Here is an 18028-nt window from a genome sequence, read left to right as displayed (position 1 = left end):
CAACTCCAAATCCGCATGTGTGTCATGTAAACATAGCGATACTAAAGCTCAGCCGAACTGCCCTGCACTGGCTAGGATGCATCAGTCCCCTGTTTGATTTTTCCTGGATTAATAAATAACCCTGTGGTTAATGAGTACTAAGGGTGGGTAGTGTGTAACAGTTCCATTGGCTTCTCAATTGCACTTCTCCAAACTTTTTTTGTCCAACTCACTCTGTGTATGAAAATGTTGCTCTTTTTAGCTAGTTCAGTTGGAGTAGTTTATTAGTTGTATTTGTAATCTGGCCTAAAAAGCTTGACAGCTCATGGCAACAAGTAGCAGGTAACACAACCTGGGCTCATTTTATTGTCACTAATACTGTTTCGCTTATATTGTCTTCTGCAAGCAGCACCTTAGAAGTCTCGGGTGTATTGGTACCATGGTGTTATCACTCCTTGTTGCCAGCCTGCTGACAGCGGCACGTGGCTGAATTGATTTATTCTATACTATTTGAACCTCCCTTTTCAAAGACCTGTCATTGTTCTATAGGTATTTGGTGCCGGTGTGCCAACTGCCGTCACCGTACTTGTGCCAAAATTTGCTGCCAGATTTCCTCTCCAAATATCAGAGCCATTATAAATTTGTCAAGAAGCGAGTAGGCCAAAAATATTTTTTCTGGAAGGGTTTCATACACCTTCAATGTTCTTCCTGGAGGAAGACCGAAACAGAAAAATGATAGAGCGGTTAGGGGTTTCATTCCTGTTGGTAGGTTTCACACGTATCCTTAGAGTATAAATGTGTTCTTCACAATCTTAACCATCTTGGGCTGTATAAAGCCTGGTTGTCATATCGATTGCGAGACTCCGGCGGTAACTTGCGCAGCAAAATGCTTGTGACGCTGTGCTCGGTGGCATCTGTTCACATATAAGTTGCATCGCTAAACATAATCACGAAATCAAATAAAATGTTCGCTCGCCATGCCGTTTCTATAATGGTGACCTTCACCTGTACAGTGCATTTCGCAAAGGTTTTGCCTGTAGCCTTTTGCGAAATTTGAACAGCGTTAAACTCTTGCGTTTAACGCAAGAGTTCCTGCGTTAAACACAGGAACCTCCGCGAAATAGGAAATTCCTATTCGTAGGTTCCTATTCCTACGTGAAATAGGAACCTACTCGCCTGCGGTCCTCGGCGCGTAGGTTCCTATTTCACCGCTAATAGCCTGCGGTGCTTTACGACGTATATGGGAACCAGGCTTTAGTCTCTCTGTGACAGCTATGGGAAATAAATTTTACAAGTAATTACTAAGTATAAAATAATACTATTTGCACATTCGTTTTGAAAAATGTTTTATACTCTAGCTCAGTTATTATAAGCGACTAAACCAGATAAAGTGAAAGGGGCAGAGATTAGGAGAGCCATTGATATTTAACATATGGACAGGCCTATAAAATAAATACATATTATATTTCCTGCAGACATTTTCTCAAATTCATAATTTGTTTCAAATAAAAAAGTAGCTTACTGTTGCCCATCCTGTAAGATACATGAATGATAGATTAGTGATATTCTAGTATTGTATAATCTGCTATCTGAGGATGAAAGGACTTGCCAAATCAATACTGATATTCCTCGATATTTAGCTAATGTTTCATCATGGTGGTTAGAGGCTGGCTGATTAGCCGAGTTTAAAAATGCTTCAAGTGTGACATCTCTAATAATGCACTTGAGCTGTAGTTACTCATTGATTGATTGATTGATTGATTGATGTTACCTTCAGCACAAACTCCTTAGCTCATGCTTTAAAAAAAGTTTACTGATTGTGCTGCAGCACAGAGCTAGGTTTCATAGTTTCTATGTTGAATTTTAGTGAGGTGCTCTATTAATATCTAATAGCATATTGACAAATGAAATCCAGTGGTCAATATTAACTTTCAATTACTGTCATGTTTCAAGTGGGCCCTAGCGTTGCAATAACAAGGAAAACATTTCAGTCTAACTTCCCTATGACCCCATCAACCAATGGAGATGTTTTATCTTCATGATCATCTATCATATTACATAATCGCTTTTAACAAGTACGACAAAGGATATTGACAACGTATCAAAGTACTATTCAAAGTGTCAAAGCTTTTGGATTGCCATTAAAAGTTGATTACTTCTCAAGCAACAAAAATCACCAGCTTGCTGATGCCAGAGTAAACCTGGTTCCCATATACGTTGCAAAGCACCGGCGACAGCACCGCAGGCTATTAGCGGTGAAATGGAAACCTATGCGCCGGGTACCGCCAGTAGTTGCCAGCGACAACGCAATAGTTTAGCGCTGTTCAAATTTCAAAAAAGGCTGCAGGCAAAACCTTCCCGAAATGCACTGTACGGGTGAATGTCACCATTATACAAGTAGAACCGGCATGGCGAGCGAACATTTTATTTGATTACGCGATTGTGTTTAGAGATGCAGCTTATGTATGAACATATGCCGCCCATCCTAACGTCGCAAACGTTTTGTGGCGCGAGTTACCGCTGGAGTATCGCAATCGATAGGGGAACCAGGCTTTATGAGTCATGCGCTGCGTTTTTACGCAGCGCAGTATTATTATCTACAATCCCGAGATAGGCATATCTGCTCACTCTTGTGTAGTAGAATAATGCTGCAACATTTACCTAACACTTGACACCCTATGCATCTCTAGTTTGTGAATTAGTTACTATCTACGCCGAGCAAACACTTCTCCCCTTATCTAGTCCTCTAGCTCGACTCTTGTATTCATTCTGCCCACACTCTACAGTCCTTTTGCCAATGATTGGAACTTGTGTTGTTTATGTAGTATGGTTTTATTGTATTGATGGTATGGTTGTTTCTACCTCAAACACATACTGCTAGGGTTATTATCTTTTACCTTGTTTGTTGGTGTAATGAAAAGCTACTAGGGTCCTAGAAGGAGAAACTACAATATGGATATTGTCTATCAGTTGAACCTAGTCACTCATAGTTTACCCAACCAATAGTTGTACAAGGAGCCTTCTCAGTCATTTTTGCAGCTTCTTCCTTCATTCGCGGAGCTTACTTGTTCTTGTCGTGGTTTTGATCTTGACACAAAATTCCTAACAAAGAAGGTTGCCAAAGAGCTCGATCAAAATTCACTAGGCTCGTGATCAATTTTTAGACTTCTTACATAGCCTATCAAAAAATACATAATGTCACTGAGTTTGGCTTCGCTTAGTTATGAACAATGATCAGTTTCACTTGAAAATATATTTGGCTGTGATATTTCCGACTACTGAAATCGCATACAAAGTATTACAAGGCTTGCTCAATCTCTGTTATTACAAAGAATTGTTGCAATTTTTTATGTAGTAAAAACTTGATTACAAGCAATCTAGAACAATAGATAATTATACTGATATGCTAAACACTACAGGAAGTTGCAGTTAGTGGGTTGGCTTGGTGATGCAAAAAAAGTAGCCAGTGTTATTTCTCTTTATTGAGCTGATAATACAGGTATTTTTGGTTTAAGTAAACACAAGATAAATATAAACCCAAATTTGCTAAAGTATATTTTATTGCAGTACATTAAAATATTTCTAAATTCTAGTAACGGAAAATGTCAGTTGATGGATCTAGCCACCTTTTCTCTTGCTATCTTATGGACAACTCCCAATATTTTTAAATCATTAGCCTGAGCTCAGATCATTAGCCTAAGCTCAAATCATTAGCCTAAGCTCAAATCATTAGCCTGAGCTCAAATCATTAGCCTAAGCTCAAATCATTAGCCCAAGTTCAAATCATTAGCCTAAGCTCAAACCATTAGCCTAAGCTCAAATCATTAGCTTAAGCTCAAGTCATTAGCCTAAGTCTAACAGATTGAGCAAACATATGTGAGAAAGTTTAAGAGACCTGATAAATTCTAAAGGGGATTCATCACTCTATTCCAACGACTGCATATTGTCGGACAACATCCAGATGCCTGTTTATCCCTTATCGTACATTCTAAATAGACGGAAAATGTTAACTTCGAGCTTCGTGCTCTTACAACCAATATGAATGAAGAAAAATTAACCAATGTAAAGCATATAGTTTATATTATTACTTATATTGTAAAATGGCCTACACAAAATCTGGCTAATTTTGCAGATTATTAATTAGTGTACACTCAGCTTGATGTTCAGATTCATTTCCTGATTCATGTCCTAACTACTTGTTCATGTTTCAAGGCCATCCTAAGAGAAATGTCCAATTTGTACAGCCAGCAGTCTGGGAATTTATTGGGAAATTTATTGCCTATCTTGGCTCATCATCTTTGTCTTGTATGAATGGTGTTTTGTACTTCATCTTTCATAGTGTAATGCGAAACAGCCATTACGTTCATGATATGGAAAATGATTCAGAAAATGGTTTGTACGCACTCATTTATTAATTCAGACAATTCTTTTTTAAATTGTGCTAAACATTAAAATTATTACTTTGAAAAGTAAATTCTTACCCTTTTATGTGTGTTTTTAAACTTTATATTTAACTGAGGAGTAATTAGAGAAGATTTGATGCATTTGCGTTTAAACATTAAACAATATAATAATGTAGATAAATTATAAATAATATAATAGATTCTTAGTCAAGTGACTTATATGTTTCACTGTCACTTTTATACTGTCAGGGAATTCAACATAATCTATGCTCCACTCCAAGTAAACACAGTAATACCTTGAGATATGAGCTTAATGTATCCAGTACTGAGCAAGAATGTCAATTCACTCGTATCTCAAATTGGTTGTTTTCTACATAAAATAACTGAATATATGTTAATTCGCTTCCATTCTCTGAAAATAAACACATAAAAACAGGATGTTACAATGGAAAAACATGTTCTAGTTACTCCAAATCACCACCTTTGCGCACAAAGTAACAAATTAAGATATGCAATAGAATGTCACATTATTATGTACAGTACCTTATGGAGTCTTATCTTGGAGACTGACAGTAGCAGCTAATGGCGATGTGAGAGAGACTTGGCGTCAATGCACTAAATGCACTACGTTTTGTGGCACTATGTAATATAAAATGAACTTAAATTTAACGCGCCGGTAAACGTTTTTAACTCACTGCGTACCCATTTGAAAATAAACTGTAATCTTATACAAAACTTTATTCCAATATTGTTTCCTCTTCCGGCTCTTTTTCTCCCATTTTTAATCATTTTTTTCTGTCACTTTTAGTTGGCTTTTTTAAACCTTTTCAAACTCATCTGACGAAAATGATATTGTTTTTGTAAACGGCCTCTCGCATACTCAGCTCGCTAGCAGCCTCATTGTGAACCGTATCCTATGCTCATATCGCAACAGTATCTTGTATCTCAAGGCAAATTTTGCTCAGAGTTGTGCTCATATGTCGAGTTTCTCATTTGTCAAAGTATGTCAAATGAAAAGCTCGACATATCTCCAAGTATGACTGTAATCTATGGCGGTGTGATTCTTATCTAAGTACTTCACGTCATTCCTTATTCTCGTGTCATTCCTTATTCTCGTGTCATTCCTTATTCTCGTGTCATTTCTTATTCAATGACTTTGGCTCGACTCAAATATCAGAAAGAAAGGGACCCACATGATATAACGAAAGAATTATGGCTTTGATACCTAATCATTCGTAAAAATGGTTCATATTTCAGTTAATAGTGCGTGCAGCCTGCTTGCATATATTTCTCATCCGTGAGTAAAGTATACTATTTATGATTTACAAAGAAAGGCTTGAGCAGTCACGCGGCGCAAAGAGAAACATCATTAAACAATTTTCACTTGTCAGAAGTAGTCAAGTAGTGATTGTAATGCACATTATAGGAAAGTTGCTGGAAGAGAAGGTGTAAAGCTCTTGCTCATGATTAGTAGACGAATCCTTTGAAATCTGTTCATGCGAATCTTAATAATTCGATTGGACTGATCTCTGGTGTAGCTAGACTCTTGCGAATTGAGATTCTGCACTATACAACAGCTCTCCCACAAATTGCCACGATGTCTTTGGACTTCGCTTATATGCTCCGTGCTTGCTTTGGGGTTTATATATGGACATGGCTTGACAAATGGTGTGTAATCACACCGAACATTTTTCATACCTCCGTGTTTGCTGGTTCCTAACACCTTCGATACCAACACCGATATGCCTTCTGCTATCGATGCAAGTATTGCCATATGAACATCTGGCAAAATTATTATAGTTCCTCATTCCTTTGAATGGTTTCCAGAGGAAGATGGTTAAGTATTTGCTTATGGAGATTGTGGCATTTTTTATGGTTTCAGTTACATTACCTGGAAACAACCATTTCATATGGTCTTAGATTAGTTGTACAAACGGAAATATAAAAACAAGAGGGCATATTTAAATGTTTTGGTGAGCTAGATTGACAGCTGAAACAATTAACACTTTTTTAATTCTAGTATGTTGTTTTTTTAATTCTAGTATGTTGTCATTGCTCAATGTAGTCATGCCCTGGCATACGAATGTCCCAACATAAAAGATACGAGGAAAATTCTGAGCAAGTTTTTGCCTTGAAATATGAGATGGTTCTTGATATGGTCGCTAGGTGGCTGAGTATATGAGAGGCTACTAACGAGAACGGTATCGCATGGTCATTCTTATCGGATCAGTTCCAAAAAAGTTTTTAAAAGGTCGGCTAAAAGTGAAGGGGAATGCGAGGCAAGCATTAAGAGAGTATTCCGTTATTTCAGATAGGGAAAGTTGATTTGTTATTTTGAAAGAATTGACAAACGAGCGTAATCGCAGAATGCATTAAACTCGAGGTATGACGGTAATGTAAAAATGAACAGTCGTAATCATCATTTTTAACCAGGAACGAGCTCGAAGTTTCCCAGGATTAATGCATAGGATTACCATGCTCGACTGCTTTGGCTAAGAATGCTTTTAGGTTGTTAATGGCGCGGAGCGTTCCAAATATGCAAAGTCTGTTTTTATCTGATAAGAAGAGCGTTCAGAGTGTCGGTTCGTGTAGCCATCAAATACAGTCAATATCTGTGTTTTCAGTGAGTGAGGACAGCTTGACTGATATGGTGCTGCACATGACAGAGAAGGTTGGTCTAGTCCACCAACTACCCATGATGCTTGATGGAGAGCTCACCTTTAGTCGGGTCTTAGAGAAAGTGAGTTGAATAAGAATTTCTAGTTTTGGAGCGTGTAGAAAAATCACACCTTTACTTTCAAGTGTTTTTAATTAGCTGATCTGGACACAAAACCAGAGTTTAGTTTTTAATACTTGCTTTCATACAAACCTATTAATGATTACTAGGTTTTCATTATGGGACAAACAGACATTGCTGATGACAATGAAGGTGCGCTTTTAACATTTTTCAAAGCCTCTGAATAAAAGATGACTTTGATCAGTTTTAATTTGCTTTGATCAGTGCGAGCATACATACATGTACATACGTACATACATATGTACATGTACATACATACATGTACATACATACCTGTACATGTACATACATACCTGTACATGTACATACATACCTGTACATGTACATACATACCTGTACATGTACATACATATGACATACATGTACATACATACCTGTACATGTACATACATATGACATACATGTACATATGTACATACATACGTACATGTACATACATATGACATACATGTACATACATACATGTACATACGTACATACATACGTACATGTACATACATATGACATACATGTACATACATACATGTACATACGTACATACATACGTACATACATACGTACATGTACATACGTACATGTACATACATATGACATACATGTACATACATATGACATACATGTACATACATACCTGTACATACATACATGTACATACATACATGTACATACATACACGTACATACATACATATGACATACCACAACCTGCTAAAGGATTACGCAATATTTGCCTCTCGACAATTTGGCCAGTATTATAGAGGTACGGCCACCCGTGCCAATTTTTTCGTTGATTCGGACAGAAATCACGAAATGAATGAAAAACACAGAATTATTTGGCCAAATTTCACAGAATTGTCAAAGCTGTGCATGCACACCGAAATCTTAATGTCGTAATACGTGTCTTAGACTATACCGATTGCAAAAGCTGCTAAAATCGTGCTTGCTAATTATTTGTTTAGCCAATTAAAAGCGGTTTGTCGAGAGTTTCGGTGTGCATGCACAGCTCTGACAATTCTGTGAATTTTGGCCGAATAATTCTGTGTTTTTCGTTCATTCCGTGTTTTCAGTCAGCATCAACAAAAAAATTGGCATGTGTGGCTGTACCTTAACGGTCCGTTCCTGCTTCTTCCTTTTAGTTGTTGTGTTTCACCTCGTGAAGCTTTATGGTTAAATTTCATGTAATTATGGCAGTCCTTGTTTGGCAATCAAGGCCTGTGGGTGATGCTGACACACAGACACTGCCCATTTAGGTTTTAATAAATGAAGGTTCCCCACATCTTTATGCCAGCAATCGTCAATCGACCTAGTTCATACTGTAGGACATTTTGCTATAGCTGCGTATCATGTCTTTGAATTCTCGTTGAGGATTGGTAGTTATAATTAGCTAATGGCGATGTAGTCTTTATAAGTATAGTGACATTTCTTTACCTTGGCCTTCTAAATTTTCCTAGTCCATTGATTGATGCATTTTACTTCATGTAGTAAAGATATAGCATAAGATTCTTAATGCCCTTTCATGTTGCGGCTTCGCTGTCAGCGTGTTTATTTGCTGAAAGCTGAGTTGTCTAAAAATAAATAATACAAATATCAAGAACTATTTTACTCTTTTGGAAAATAAAAACTTACTAATCAGTGCGAGTGGATTATTTCTTTTTGGCCAATTTCACTTTTTCTCATCACTTTCTCTGTTTATCCACTGAGAATGCTCGATGATTTGGGCTTGTGTGATGTCTCCTTGTACGATGCATATCCTTCCGTTATTTTCATATACGAATAAAGAGGAGTGAGATAGAATTAGGGCCTTATCTCTCTGGATAACTTATTGGATGAACTTTATTATAGCTTTAGTGTTGAAATATGGGCTCTTCAGCGTGTAGCCACCTCTTGACAGATTAGAGGTAGTCGCTTTGTTCAATGTATGCTACTCGTTTTGCTAATTTTTCAGAAACCAATTTATGTTACGGTTGGCGACATTTGAGAGATCAGCACAGTTTTTGACTGCCCAGCTATTTAGTTATTTTCATTTCAATTAAACATTTTTATACGCTAAAAGTAAAACATACCGATTAATCAGAGCATATGGAAGTGAGACAAATCCTAATGTAGGCATGACATAAATCAGAAGATAGAAAGCAACAGGCCAGTTAAATGTACTGGCTGAGACATGCAATTTATGTACATGTATGTTCGCTGGGAAGTCGCTCGGAGCAAGCTGGCAGTTGCTATATATGATTGGAGGCTATTTTGTAGAAACTTGACTCTTTTTTTTAATGTTTTGCAGCCAATACTAAACGCTACGGTAGCTCTAGGGCTTTTGTAAACTGGTACCCTGCAGTCTGGTACACCGCGAGCGATTGTCAGATGTCAAAACTAACTGTACAAATATTTCAAAATGCTGCAACTTGGTAGAGTGAGGAAAGTAATAGCGTCGAGCTCTTTTGCCGAAAATCGAGAGTTCGAATCCCGTTGAAAGTAGTCTTTTTTAAGTGGTGAATCCTGTTGAATGTAATCTTTTTTAAGTGGTGAGGTGGCAAACACGGCTCTTATTATAGTAAATATTGTTCATTTAGATGTATATTGGTCGCTTAAGGGGAGTTGGTAGTTGTTGAACTCATAGTTGAAGTTTGTGTAGTACGCCTGCTGTCAGCAGCACCTCCTCTGCCATAAGTATCGTTGAGGGTCATCCATGTCTGTAGATTTCGAGGGGATTATTATAGTTGTAGTGGCAGATATAAGTGCAGTCAATAGACTTTAATTATTACCGCGTCTCCTTATGTTGACATGGTTGGCCTTTGGGCAGTAGATAAGACAACGATAGGCCAACTGGATAGCGGAGCGTTTCTAGGCGTAGCCTCAATAGAACACTAGTAACTCAGCTACACAGAGCGATATCAAAGTTTGGTTTGTGATTACAAAACGTCACACAAGGAGTGAGGAAGGGTGGGAGTGGAGAAATTGGATCCCTAAACAATTATCTGCATTAATTTTTTCTAAATTTCCTTCACATTTGATGTTATACAAAAGTAGAATCTGTGCAAGGCTAGTATTTGATCAAAAACATGTAAAACAAACTGTTTTTTAATTAAAGTTGTAGATTTATTGCTTATTTAGTGGCTGTATTATTTTCAGTAATCTGCAGGAAAAGCTACTCAGTTTACCTACGTCGAGTTGAAGTTTACCTATGACACATTATTAGCAAAGTTTTAAGCTGAGTTCAGTTGTCCTATTCATACTGCAGAGGAAGTGTGATAGAAGAACTAAAAAATAACAACTATTGGCTTTTAGAGATACTTTTGTATCTAACTTAGTTTTGCAAAAAATAATCACAACAGAATTTATATATGAAGGCATTGCAGACGGGGGTTTTAAATCAGCTCGGTTTATGTAAGAAATATAGTCTAAATATAATAATATATAAAAAATTATTTAGATTATCCAAATTCTCATACTTGTTTATCTCTTTAACAGTAGGAAAAGTTCTGTGGATAATTACTGGTACCTATAAATTCTTCAGAAAACAGTTCAGCAGTTTTTGTTTCCGAAATCTAGCTTTCAATATAAAATACTCATGTTGGTAGACATTGACACGCGCTAGACCTTAATTCCTTATCAATACTTACTACAAAAATTAGGTGCAACAACAGTATACCCATAATTATTATACAAGCTTAATGATAGTCATCTAATACTGAGATTTCTCAATGGGAACTATTTGCTCCGTTCTTAAGCATTCATAATTGACGAATGAGAAATAATTTGTTTAATTCAATAATTTAGTGACAATTTCCATTATAACTCCTTCTATCTCAAGTCAGCTTCATTTGAGATTCATTTAATAGACTCCCAGTCCCAGAGGAGTCAGTAATAAAAGGTGACTTTTGAATCGAAGTTCAATTGTTAGAAATGATAAACTGAAGTGAAGTATGAATTTTCTTTTATTTGAATTTGAATTTTATCTGAATTTGAAGTCTTTTATTTGTGTGTTATAATAAAATTTTGTTTTAAATGTGCCAACTTTCACTTAATCACAAAATTCTGTACATGCAATTAACAAGATGACTCAAATGTTGACCAATATGGGTCTTGAACCTGTGACATTCAGATTATTAGGCTCATGCTCTAAGTACGCTGAGCTAATTGGCTAAGTCAGCTTTCCAAATGCTCAGGTTAATTTATGCTTAACCCTTTGCATCAGTAAAAATCGAACAGATGGACAGACAGACGGTCAATGGCCAATAATAGCATAGAAGATGCGTAGTAGGATTGCTTCTCATGAGATGTGATCAATGAGATATAAAAATATCTTAAACCAAGTTCGGCAGAATCTTTGGTAAAAAACGGAGGCTATAAAAACGCATTCTTTAGCCGGTTGTTTAGGTAGTCAACCGCATGATAAAAACGACAATAATTCAGCTTTTTCATTGACCTGTCTTATATAAAAAAATAATATGGATACCATAAAAAGAATGATTAATATTGTAAATTGATAAAGATACAAAACTGGAATCTATATATGTATATATCTCAAAGTTTGAGCATATGTATGTGTGTTCCTCTGGCTATGGCTGTTAAAATCTTGGAATAAAGAATCCGTACCGATGAAGATTTGATCTCAGACCCTCCTGTATGCCAGTCCGACACCATATCGATGAGGCCATAGAGATTGATTTATTAGCTAGCCGATATATGTCGCTATATGAGAGTGAATACCCAACAGCTTTTCGTACTACTCACGGTGATTGCTTTACGTCACGAGAAGCTGGTAGCTTTTATTAATAAGCTTGCTCACATTTTCAATGTGTCAGGCTAATAGCAAGTGGCAGGCAACTCTCATTACTTCTCATTGTTTATAAGCTGATTTTTAATGCCGAGGCAATGCTGGGAAGCACAGCTAGTAAGTTAATAAATATTTAAAAGTCTCCTGATTCTCTTGGTTTAGTTTCAGCATGATAATTAATTCATAAAATTCGGTAGTCTCCATCTCCGAAATAAGGAAACACGTATGTACTTGTTTGTGGAATCATTACTACAAAGTATATAGATCTATCTTCCAACGTTGTTGCTGGAAGAATTTACAAAAAAAAATGAAGCCGAATTTGCCACCAGTCAAGCCTTCTCAGTTTCAGCCAGCTCCATATCGTTCCTTCCTCTCATCAGTCTAATAATAGGAGCCCTATTTGCATCAACTGGTGTTCAAGCGAGACGCTATTAGGATTCTTAAATTGGATAGTAAGAAACAACTCGCTGTTATCTGAATAGAAACAGAGTCTTGAACACGGAACTTATACATACACTCAGTAACTTGGCAATTACAGATGTCAAAGAGGTGTATACCATGATTGACTGTTCTCTTTTATTTCCTATGCACACATAGTTGTTGCGCTGGATTTACATACCAACGGCTTTAGCTGAACAGCAGTTCAGCTGTGTTTGTACAAAAGAAACGCCATCAAATAATAAAAAAGCTAAAATATTTAGTCAACAACCGCTTGTGGACTTTGCTTTAATCCTTCCTATCATGTGAGGCTGTCTAAAGGTTAATCATTGACCACGGTCTAACCTAACCGATTCACATGTTTGTGAGTCTTCTATCCTGCACTGATCGAATGCGTAATTGTAATTCGATAATAAGAAAGAATGCTTGTTTGTTGACAGCCAGGCCTCTCTATCCATTCAAAACATGCCATCTCCTTGTTCATTGATTATTATAGAATATGCTAATCATAAGCATTTTCATCTTTCTTAACTTAGTAACAAATGTAGGCTGCTTTGTTGACGAGTGATGATGTCATGAGGAATGCGCTTGTAAGCATGTCAAGTTGGAAAAGCGTGTTTGAACTCATGGCAAGTGCAGCCATATTATATGGGACAGCAGTTAGGGGCACATGCTGAGGGAAAGCATTGGAATGCATCTCAGTTTTTTATGTTATAAGACGCTATAGTCCGGGTTTAGGTGCCATTTTTCATTCCTAATCATGATTGAAATGGTTAATATACAGCCATCGAAAACAAAACTGCGAAGGTGCAAACACTACTTTATTGTAATAGAAATAAGCTAGGGTATGCTATCCCACAATGCCAAGCATGTACAGTAAATAGCTCTGTTATGGGTATGCTATCCCACAATGCCAAGCATGTACAGGAGATAGCTCTGTTATGGGTATGCTATCCCACAATGCCAAGCATGTACAGGAAATAGCTCTGTTATGGGTATGCTATCCCACAATGCCAAGCATGTACAGGAAATAGCTCTGTTATTTGATGGTTTGCTTAAAACTTGAAGGAGTTTTGCCAATTCAAAATATACACATTTTGCAAAAAATGATTCTGACAACTTCAGTTTGATCAAGCATATATTTTTTGTTGAACGAGTACTAATTGTTCAACATTTTTCTGCACAGACGGTACCACAGGTAATTGACAAGCTCGAAGTTTTCTCATTACGGTTACATAGCCAACTATTTACTGGACCAAGTGAAAACTCAGTGCTCTGGACGCACATTGATACTGCACTGTTTTCTGTTGACAGCTTTGTAAGAACTTTGTTTCAGAATGGAGTAATATTTGTCGCAAAAACATTTTTTATCCCAAATATAATTTTGATGATACTGCGCCGTTTTATGTTGCCGGCTTTGTAAGAACTTTGTTTCAGAATGGCATAATATTTGTCGCATAAACATTTTTTATCCCAAATAGAATTTTGGATGAGTTGTCATTTCAACTAATTCTTAGGTGCGCATTGCTAATAGTTTGAAATTATGTGTACTATAAACCAATGGCATTAGCGAGGCACCGGCATACAGAAACATTACAGAGCTGTCAGACCTTCTCGGTAGTTCGTTGAGCATCCACGACAGCTTGTGCAATATCTCGGCGATGGTGATTGGCCATCACAGAATGCTTGATCTATTTTTTCTTTCATTATTTCTGCGACCGTATAATTAAAACACTATGTCATGTTAACTCGCTTATTTTAATGCGTATTAGCATGTGTTAGCATAACATCGCTTATGTTAATGCGGTTTGTCAATTGTAATAGTGTGAACATTGTAACAGACGATCACCGAAGTTTTGTGTGACTAACACTGATATATAGTGATATAGTGTGAACCAGTCTCAAGTTGCGGTCAAATGCTTCTGCCCAAAAACGGTGATATAACGACCTTGAAGTTGGTTTGACTGACAAATATGACTTCTAATATTTTCTTGGCTTCCGCGAATCTCATTTCGGGTGTCTTCTGTGGTGACCTATTGTTATCATCATCTAACTGGTCTGATGTTTCTATTGTAGGTTTATTTTGGTGGAGCTCATGCTAGGGTGTATGTCTCAGCCAATGCTGTCGGCATCAACTGTATGACTAGCATGTCTTGCCTATTCCGTAAGAAAATTCTCGATGAGGAAGGAGGTTTGGAATCACTTTCCTCCTATCTTGGAGAGGACTTCTTTCTTGCACAACTTATCAATAATAAGTAGGTGTCACACAGCTCAGAGGCATATTTAGCCCTATTTCCTTCACCCTCTCCTTATTCTTTTGCTCTCTCTCTCTCTCTCTTCCTTTTTGCTCCGTTTTCTCCATGTTCGCTCTCCTTTTCGGTCTCTCTTTCTTTCATTCCCATTTTTATCTCTCTCACCTGTTTTTTATTTGCCACATTCATTTTACTCCTCCCTCACCTCTTTCTATTCTGTCGTTTATTTCTTTCTAATACAAAGGTCTTTAGAGTGGCTTGCATTAGAGAAATGGCAGTTTGGTCGATCACAAGTTCAAAGCTACAGTAGCTTGTCTTGTACCCAGATGGCGTGACTTTGAGCATGACTCACTGTCATGTAGACTTGACTAATAGAGTACTCCGTGCTGGTGTTGAAGCCACAGGCAATAACTGTATCCAGTTATACTGTTTGTAAGGCAGGCTTAAAAATGACAGATTTACTTTTGCCTTTTGTTTGAGTGGTTGTTTACTTCATTGCAAATCTTTTAAAAGCAAGCACTGAATTTCTGTTTAGAATACAAAATTATAGTTGACTACATTTCAAGTTCATGTGACATTGTTAGTTAGTCTATTTGTCTGAATTGTTGTTGGGAGGGAGTTGCTGGGAGGCCCCATATAGGCTGGCCGTAGCGCGCAAGGACATGTATTTTAATACGCAATGCTGTGTTAGAAGATTAATAACTCATGTGTGACGGAAAATCTCCAACTGTTGATTTAAAATAGAATTATTTTTCGAATTATTAGCTACTGTTGTTTTTTGTTCCTACAAGTCATAGACCCGATCAAAGTTTACATGCTAATTACCTATGAAGATGGTCAGCTTACATTTATACATAAAAAATTATATTCTATATCACAAAGGTTCATTCTGTAATATGAAGCTGGGCAAAACGCTGTTGAAATAACATTGAAGAAATGCTATGAGGATGAGTCATAGTTACTGGGATACTCGAGTTGGTTATGCTTATCATTTCCTCGGTGCTGCTGGATTTTAGAAAAACTTGCCATTATATTCTAAGAATTAATTACTGTACTTTTCGGGCTATAAGCCGCACCCCTATATAAGCCGCATCTGGTTTGAAAGTTGTCTTCTCTTCCTACTAAAAAGGTAAAACTTTTCTTTTGACCTTGGCTCGTGTAGTTCATGAATCTCTGATCATTTGAGATTTGTAATTCTGATATCAAGTCGAAAGACATGCCATTACCTTTGGGTGACCTTCGGCAGCGCTTCTCGGAGCCATTATGGTCAGGCAAGTTGATTAGAGAGCGCTTGTAGCAACATAGTGCATATCGCTCCTTGTCGATATTGTCAGTCGATATTAGCACCTAAATTTGTTTAGAAGAAGGACAGCTACTACACTCGCTTTTTAAGTTTCCATTGATTACATACTGCTGCCATAAATCTCTAGAGTAGCAATTACATACTGCTGCCATAGATCTCTAGAGTAGCAATTACATACCGCTGCCATAGATCTCTAGAGTAGCAATTACATACTGCTGCCATAGATCTCTAGAGTAGCAATTACATACTGCTGCCATAGATCTCTAGAGTAGCAATTACATACTGCTGCCATAGATCTCTAGAGTAGCAATTACATACTGCTGCCATAGATCTCTAGTGTAGCAATTACATACTGCTGCCATAGATCTCTAGTGTAGCAATTACATACTGCTGCCATAGATCTCTAGAGTAGCAATTACATACCGCTGCCATAGATCTCTAGAGTAGCAATTACATACTGCTGCCATAGATCTCTAGAGTAGCAATTACATACCGCTGCCATAGATCTCTAGAGTAGCAATTACATACTGCTGCCATAGATCTCTAGAGTAGCAATTACATACTGCTGCCATAGATCTCTAGAGTAGCAATTACATACCGCTGCCATAGATCTCTAGTGTAGCAATTACATACTGCTGCCATAGATCTCTAGTGCAGCAATTACATACTGCTGCCATAGATCTCTAGAGTAGCAATTACATACTGCTGCCATAGATCTCTAGAGTAGCAATTACATACCGCTGCCATAGATCTCTAGAGTAGCAATTACATACTGCTGCCATAGATCTCTAGAGTAGCAATTACATACTGCTGCCATAGATCTCTAGAGTAGCAATTACATACTGCTGCCATAGATCTCTAGAGTAGCAATTACATACTGCTGCCATAGATCTCTAGAGTAGCAATTACATACTGCTGCCATAGATCTCTAGAGTAGCAATAAGTTTCCATTGATTACATACCGCTGCCATAGATCTCTAGAGTAGCAATTAAACATTTGTTGTACATTAGTCTAAAGGCTGGTTCAGACTATATCACCGTATCTCAGTATTGATGCCACAGTACTTCAGTGATTTTCGATGGTAACGATGTTTACACGATCACAAACCCATCCGCGTTTGCATCAGTGACATAGTGTTCTCATTTTTCTTTTTAAAGTTTTCGTAAATTTAAATTAAATTATTTCTTTGTTTTCGTATGACTGAAATCAAGTACTAGTCCAGAAGCAACGGTTATGAACGAAAATAAATAAATCACGCTATCTGCGACCGCGAATTACCATCGCCAAAATGGTTCACATTTGAAAGGCAGTCGGCGAAGTATCGGGAAAGTTTGACCAGCTGCAAACTTTCCCGACATGTCCGCTTTGCTTCGTCGATGGTTCACATAATCGACGATGAATGCCAAAAGAAAAATGCGGACTTACGGCGATATAGTGTGAACCAGGCTTAAGAGACAACAGATAATGAGCAGTCTTAATTTATGCTGAGGTTTTATAACTGTTATTTACTAGTGTTTGAGGCAAGGTTTAGCATCCACCTGATATTATCTAGGACGTAAAGACAGATCTACTCCCAGATTGTTTAAGTTTCAAAATATAATAGTAGAACTCCCAGAAAAGACCTCAGGCAATGGTTCACACTTATAATGCAGTCAAATCTTGACATGTTGTCACACTGTATATAAGAGTTTTGTGACTTTCGATATAAATTTATGCAAACAGTTGCTTTAACACAAAGTACTTTTCTACATGTCCAAAATATCTCGATACAGTTTCGTGCTCCTACATACGACATCAAACCTCTATATAAGATATAAATTTGTTTTCAAGTTAACATTGTATGTTGAAACTGTCATCTGCTGGGGCGAAAAATTTTACATGACTACACTCTAATTTAGTCAAACAATTACGATGTCACTTTGATAAATGCTTGAAGTAGTTACACATTGCATTAAAATAATTGCGTGAAGCTAAATTATTAATGAAACTAAATTATTAAAAATGGTTATCAATAATCAATAATGGTAATCAAAGTAAAAAGGTTCTTATTGTTACTAAATTTTTGAAGAGACAAGAATG

At 37.1% G+C, this 18028-nt stretch overlaps 1 protein-coding gene across 1 annotated transcript in view; it reads left to right on the top strand.

The window, feature by feature from the left end:
• The window catches only part of LOC137399235 (ceramide glucosyltransferase-like), a 40484-nt gene that overhangs the window by 17956 nt on the left and 4500 nt on the right, over positions 1–18028 (top strand). Inside the window, exons 7-8 of the mRNA XM_068085251.1 lie at positions 7007–7122; positions 14470–14648. Of these exons, the coding sequence (XP_067941352.1) occupies positions 7007–7122; positions 14470–14648 (295 nt within the window). The remainder of the gene's footprint in view (positions 1–7006; positions 7123–14469; positions 14649–18028) is intronic.

Source organism: Watersipora subatra, chromosome 7, assembly GCF_963576615.1.
Source record: "Watersipora subatra chromosome 7, tzWatSuba1.1, whole genome shotgun sequence".
NCBI classification, from domain to species: Eukaryota; Metazoa; Bryozoa; class Gymnolaemata; order Cheilostomatida; family Watersiporidae; genus Watersipora; species Watersipora subatra.
Note: the sequence above shows the minus strand (reverse complement) of the source record. Positions and strands in the feature narration are given on the sequence as shown.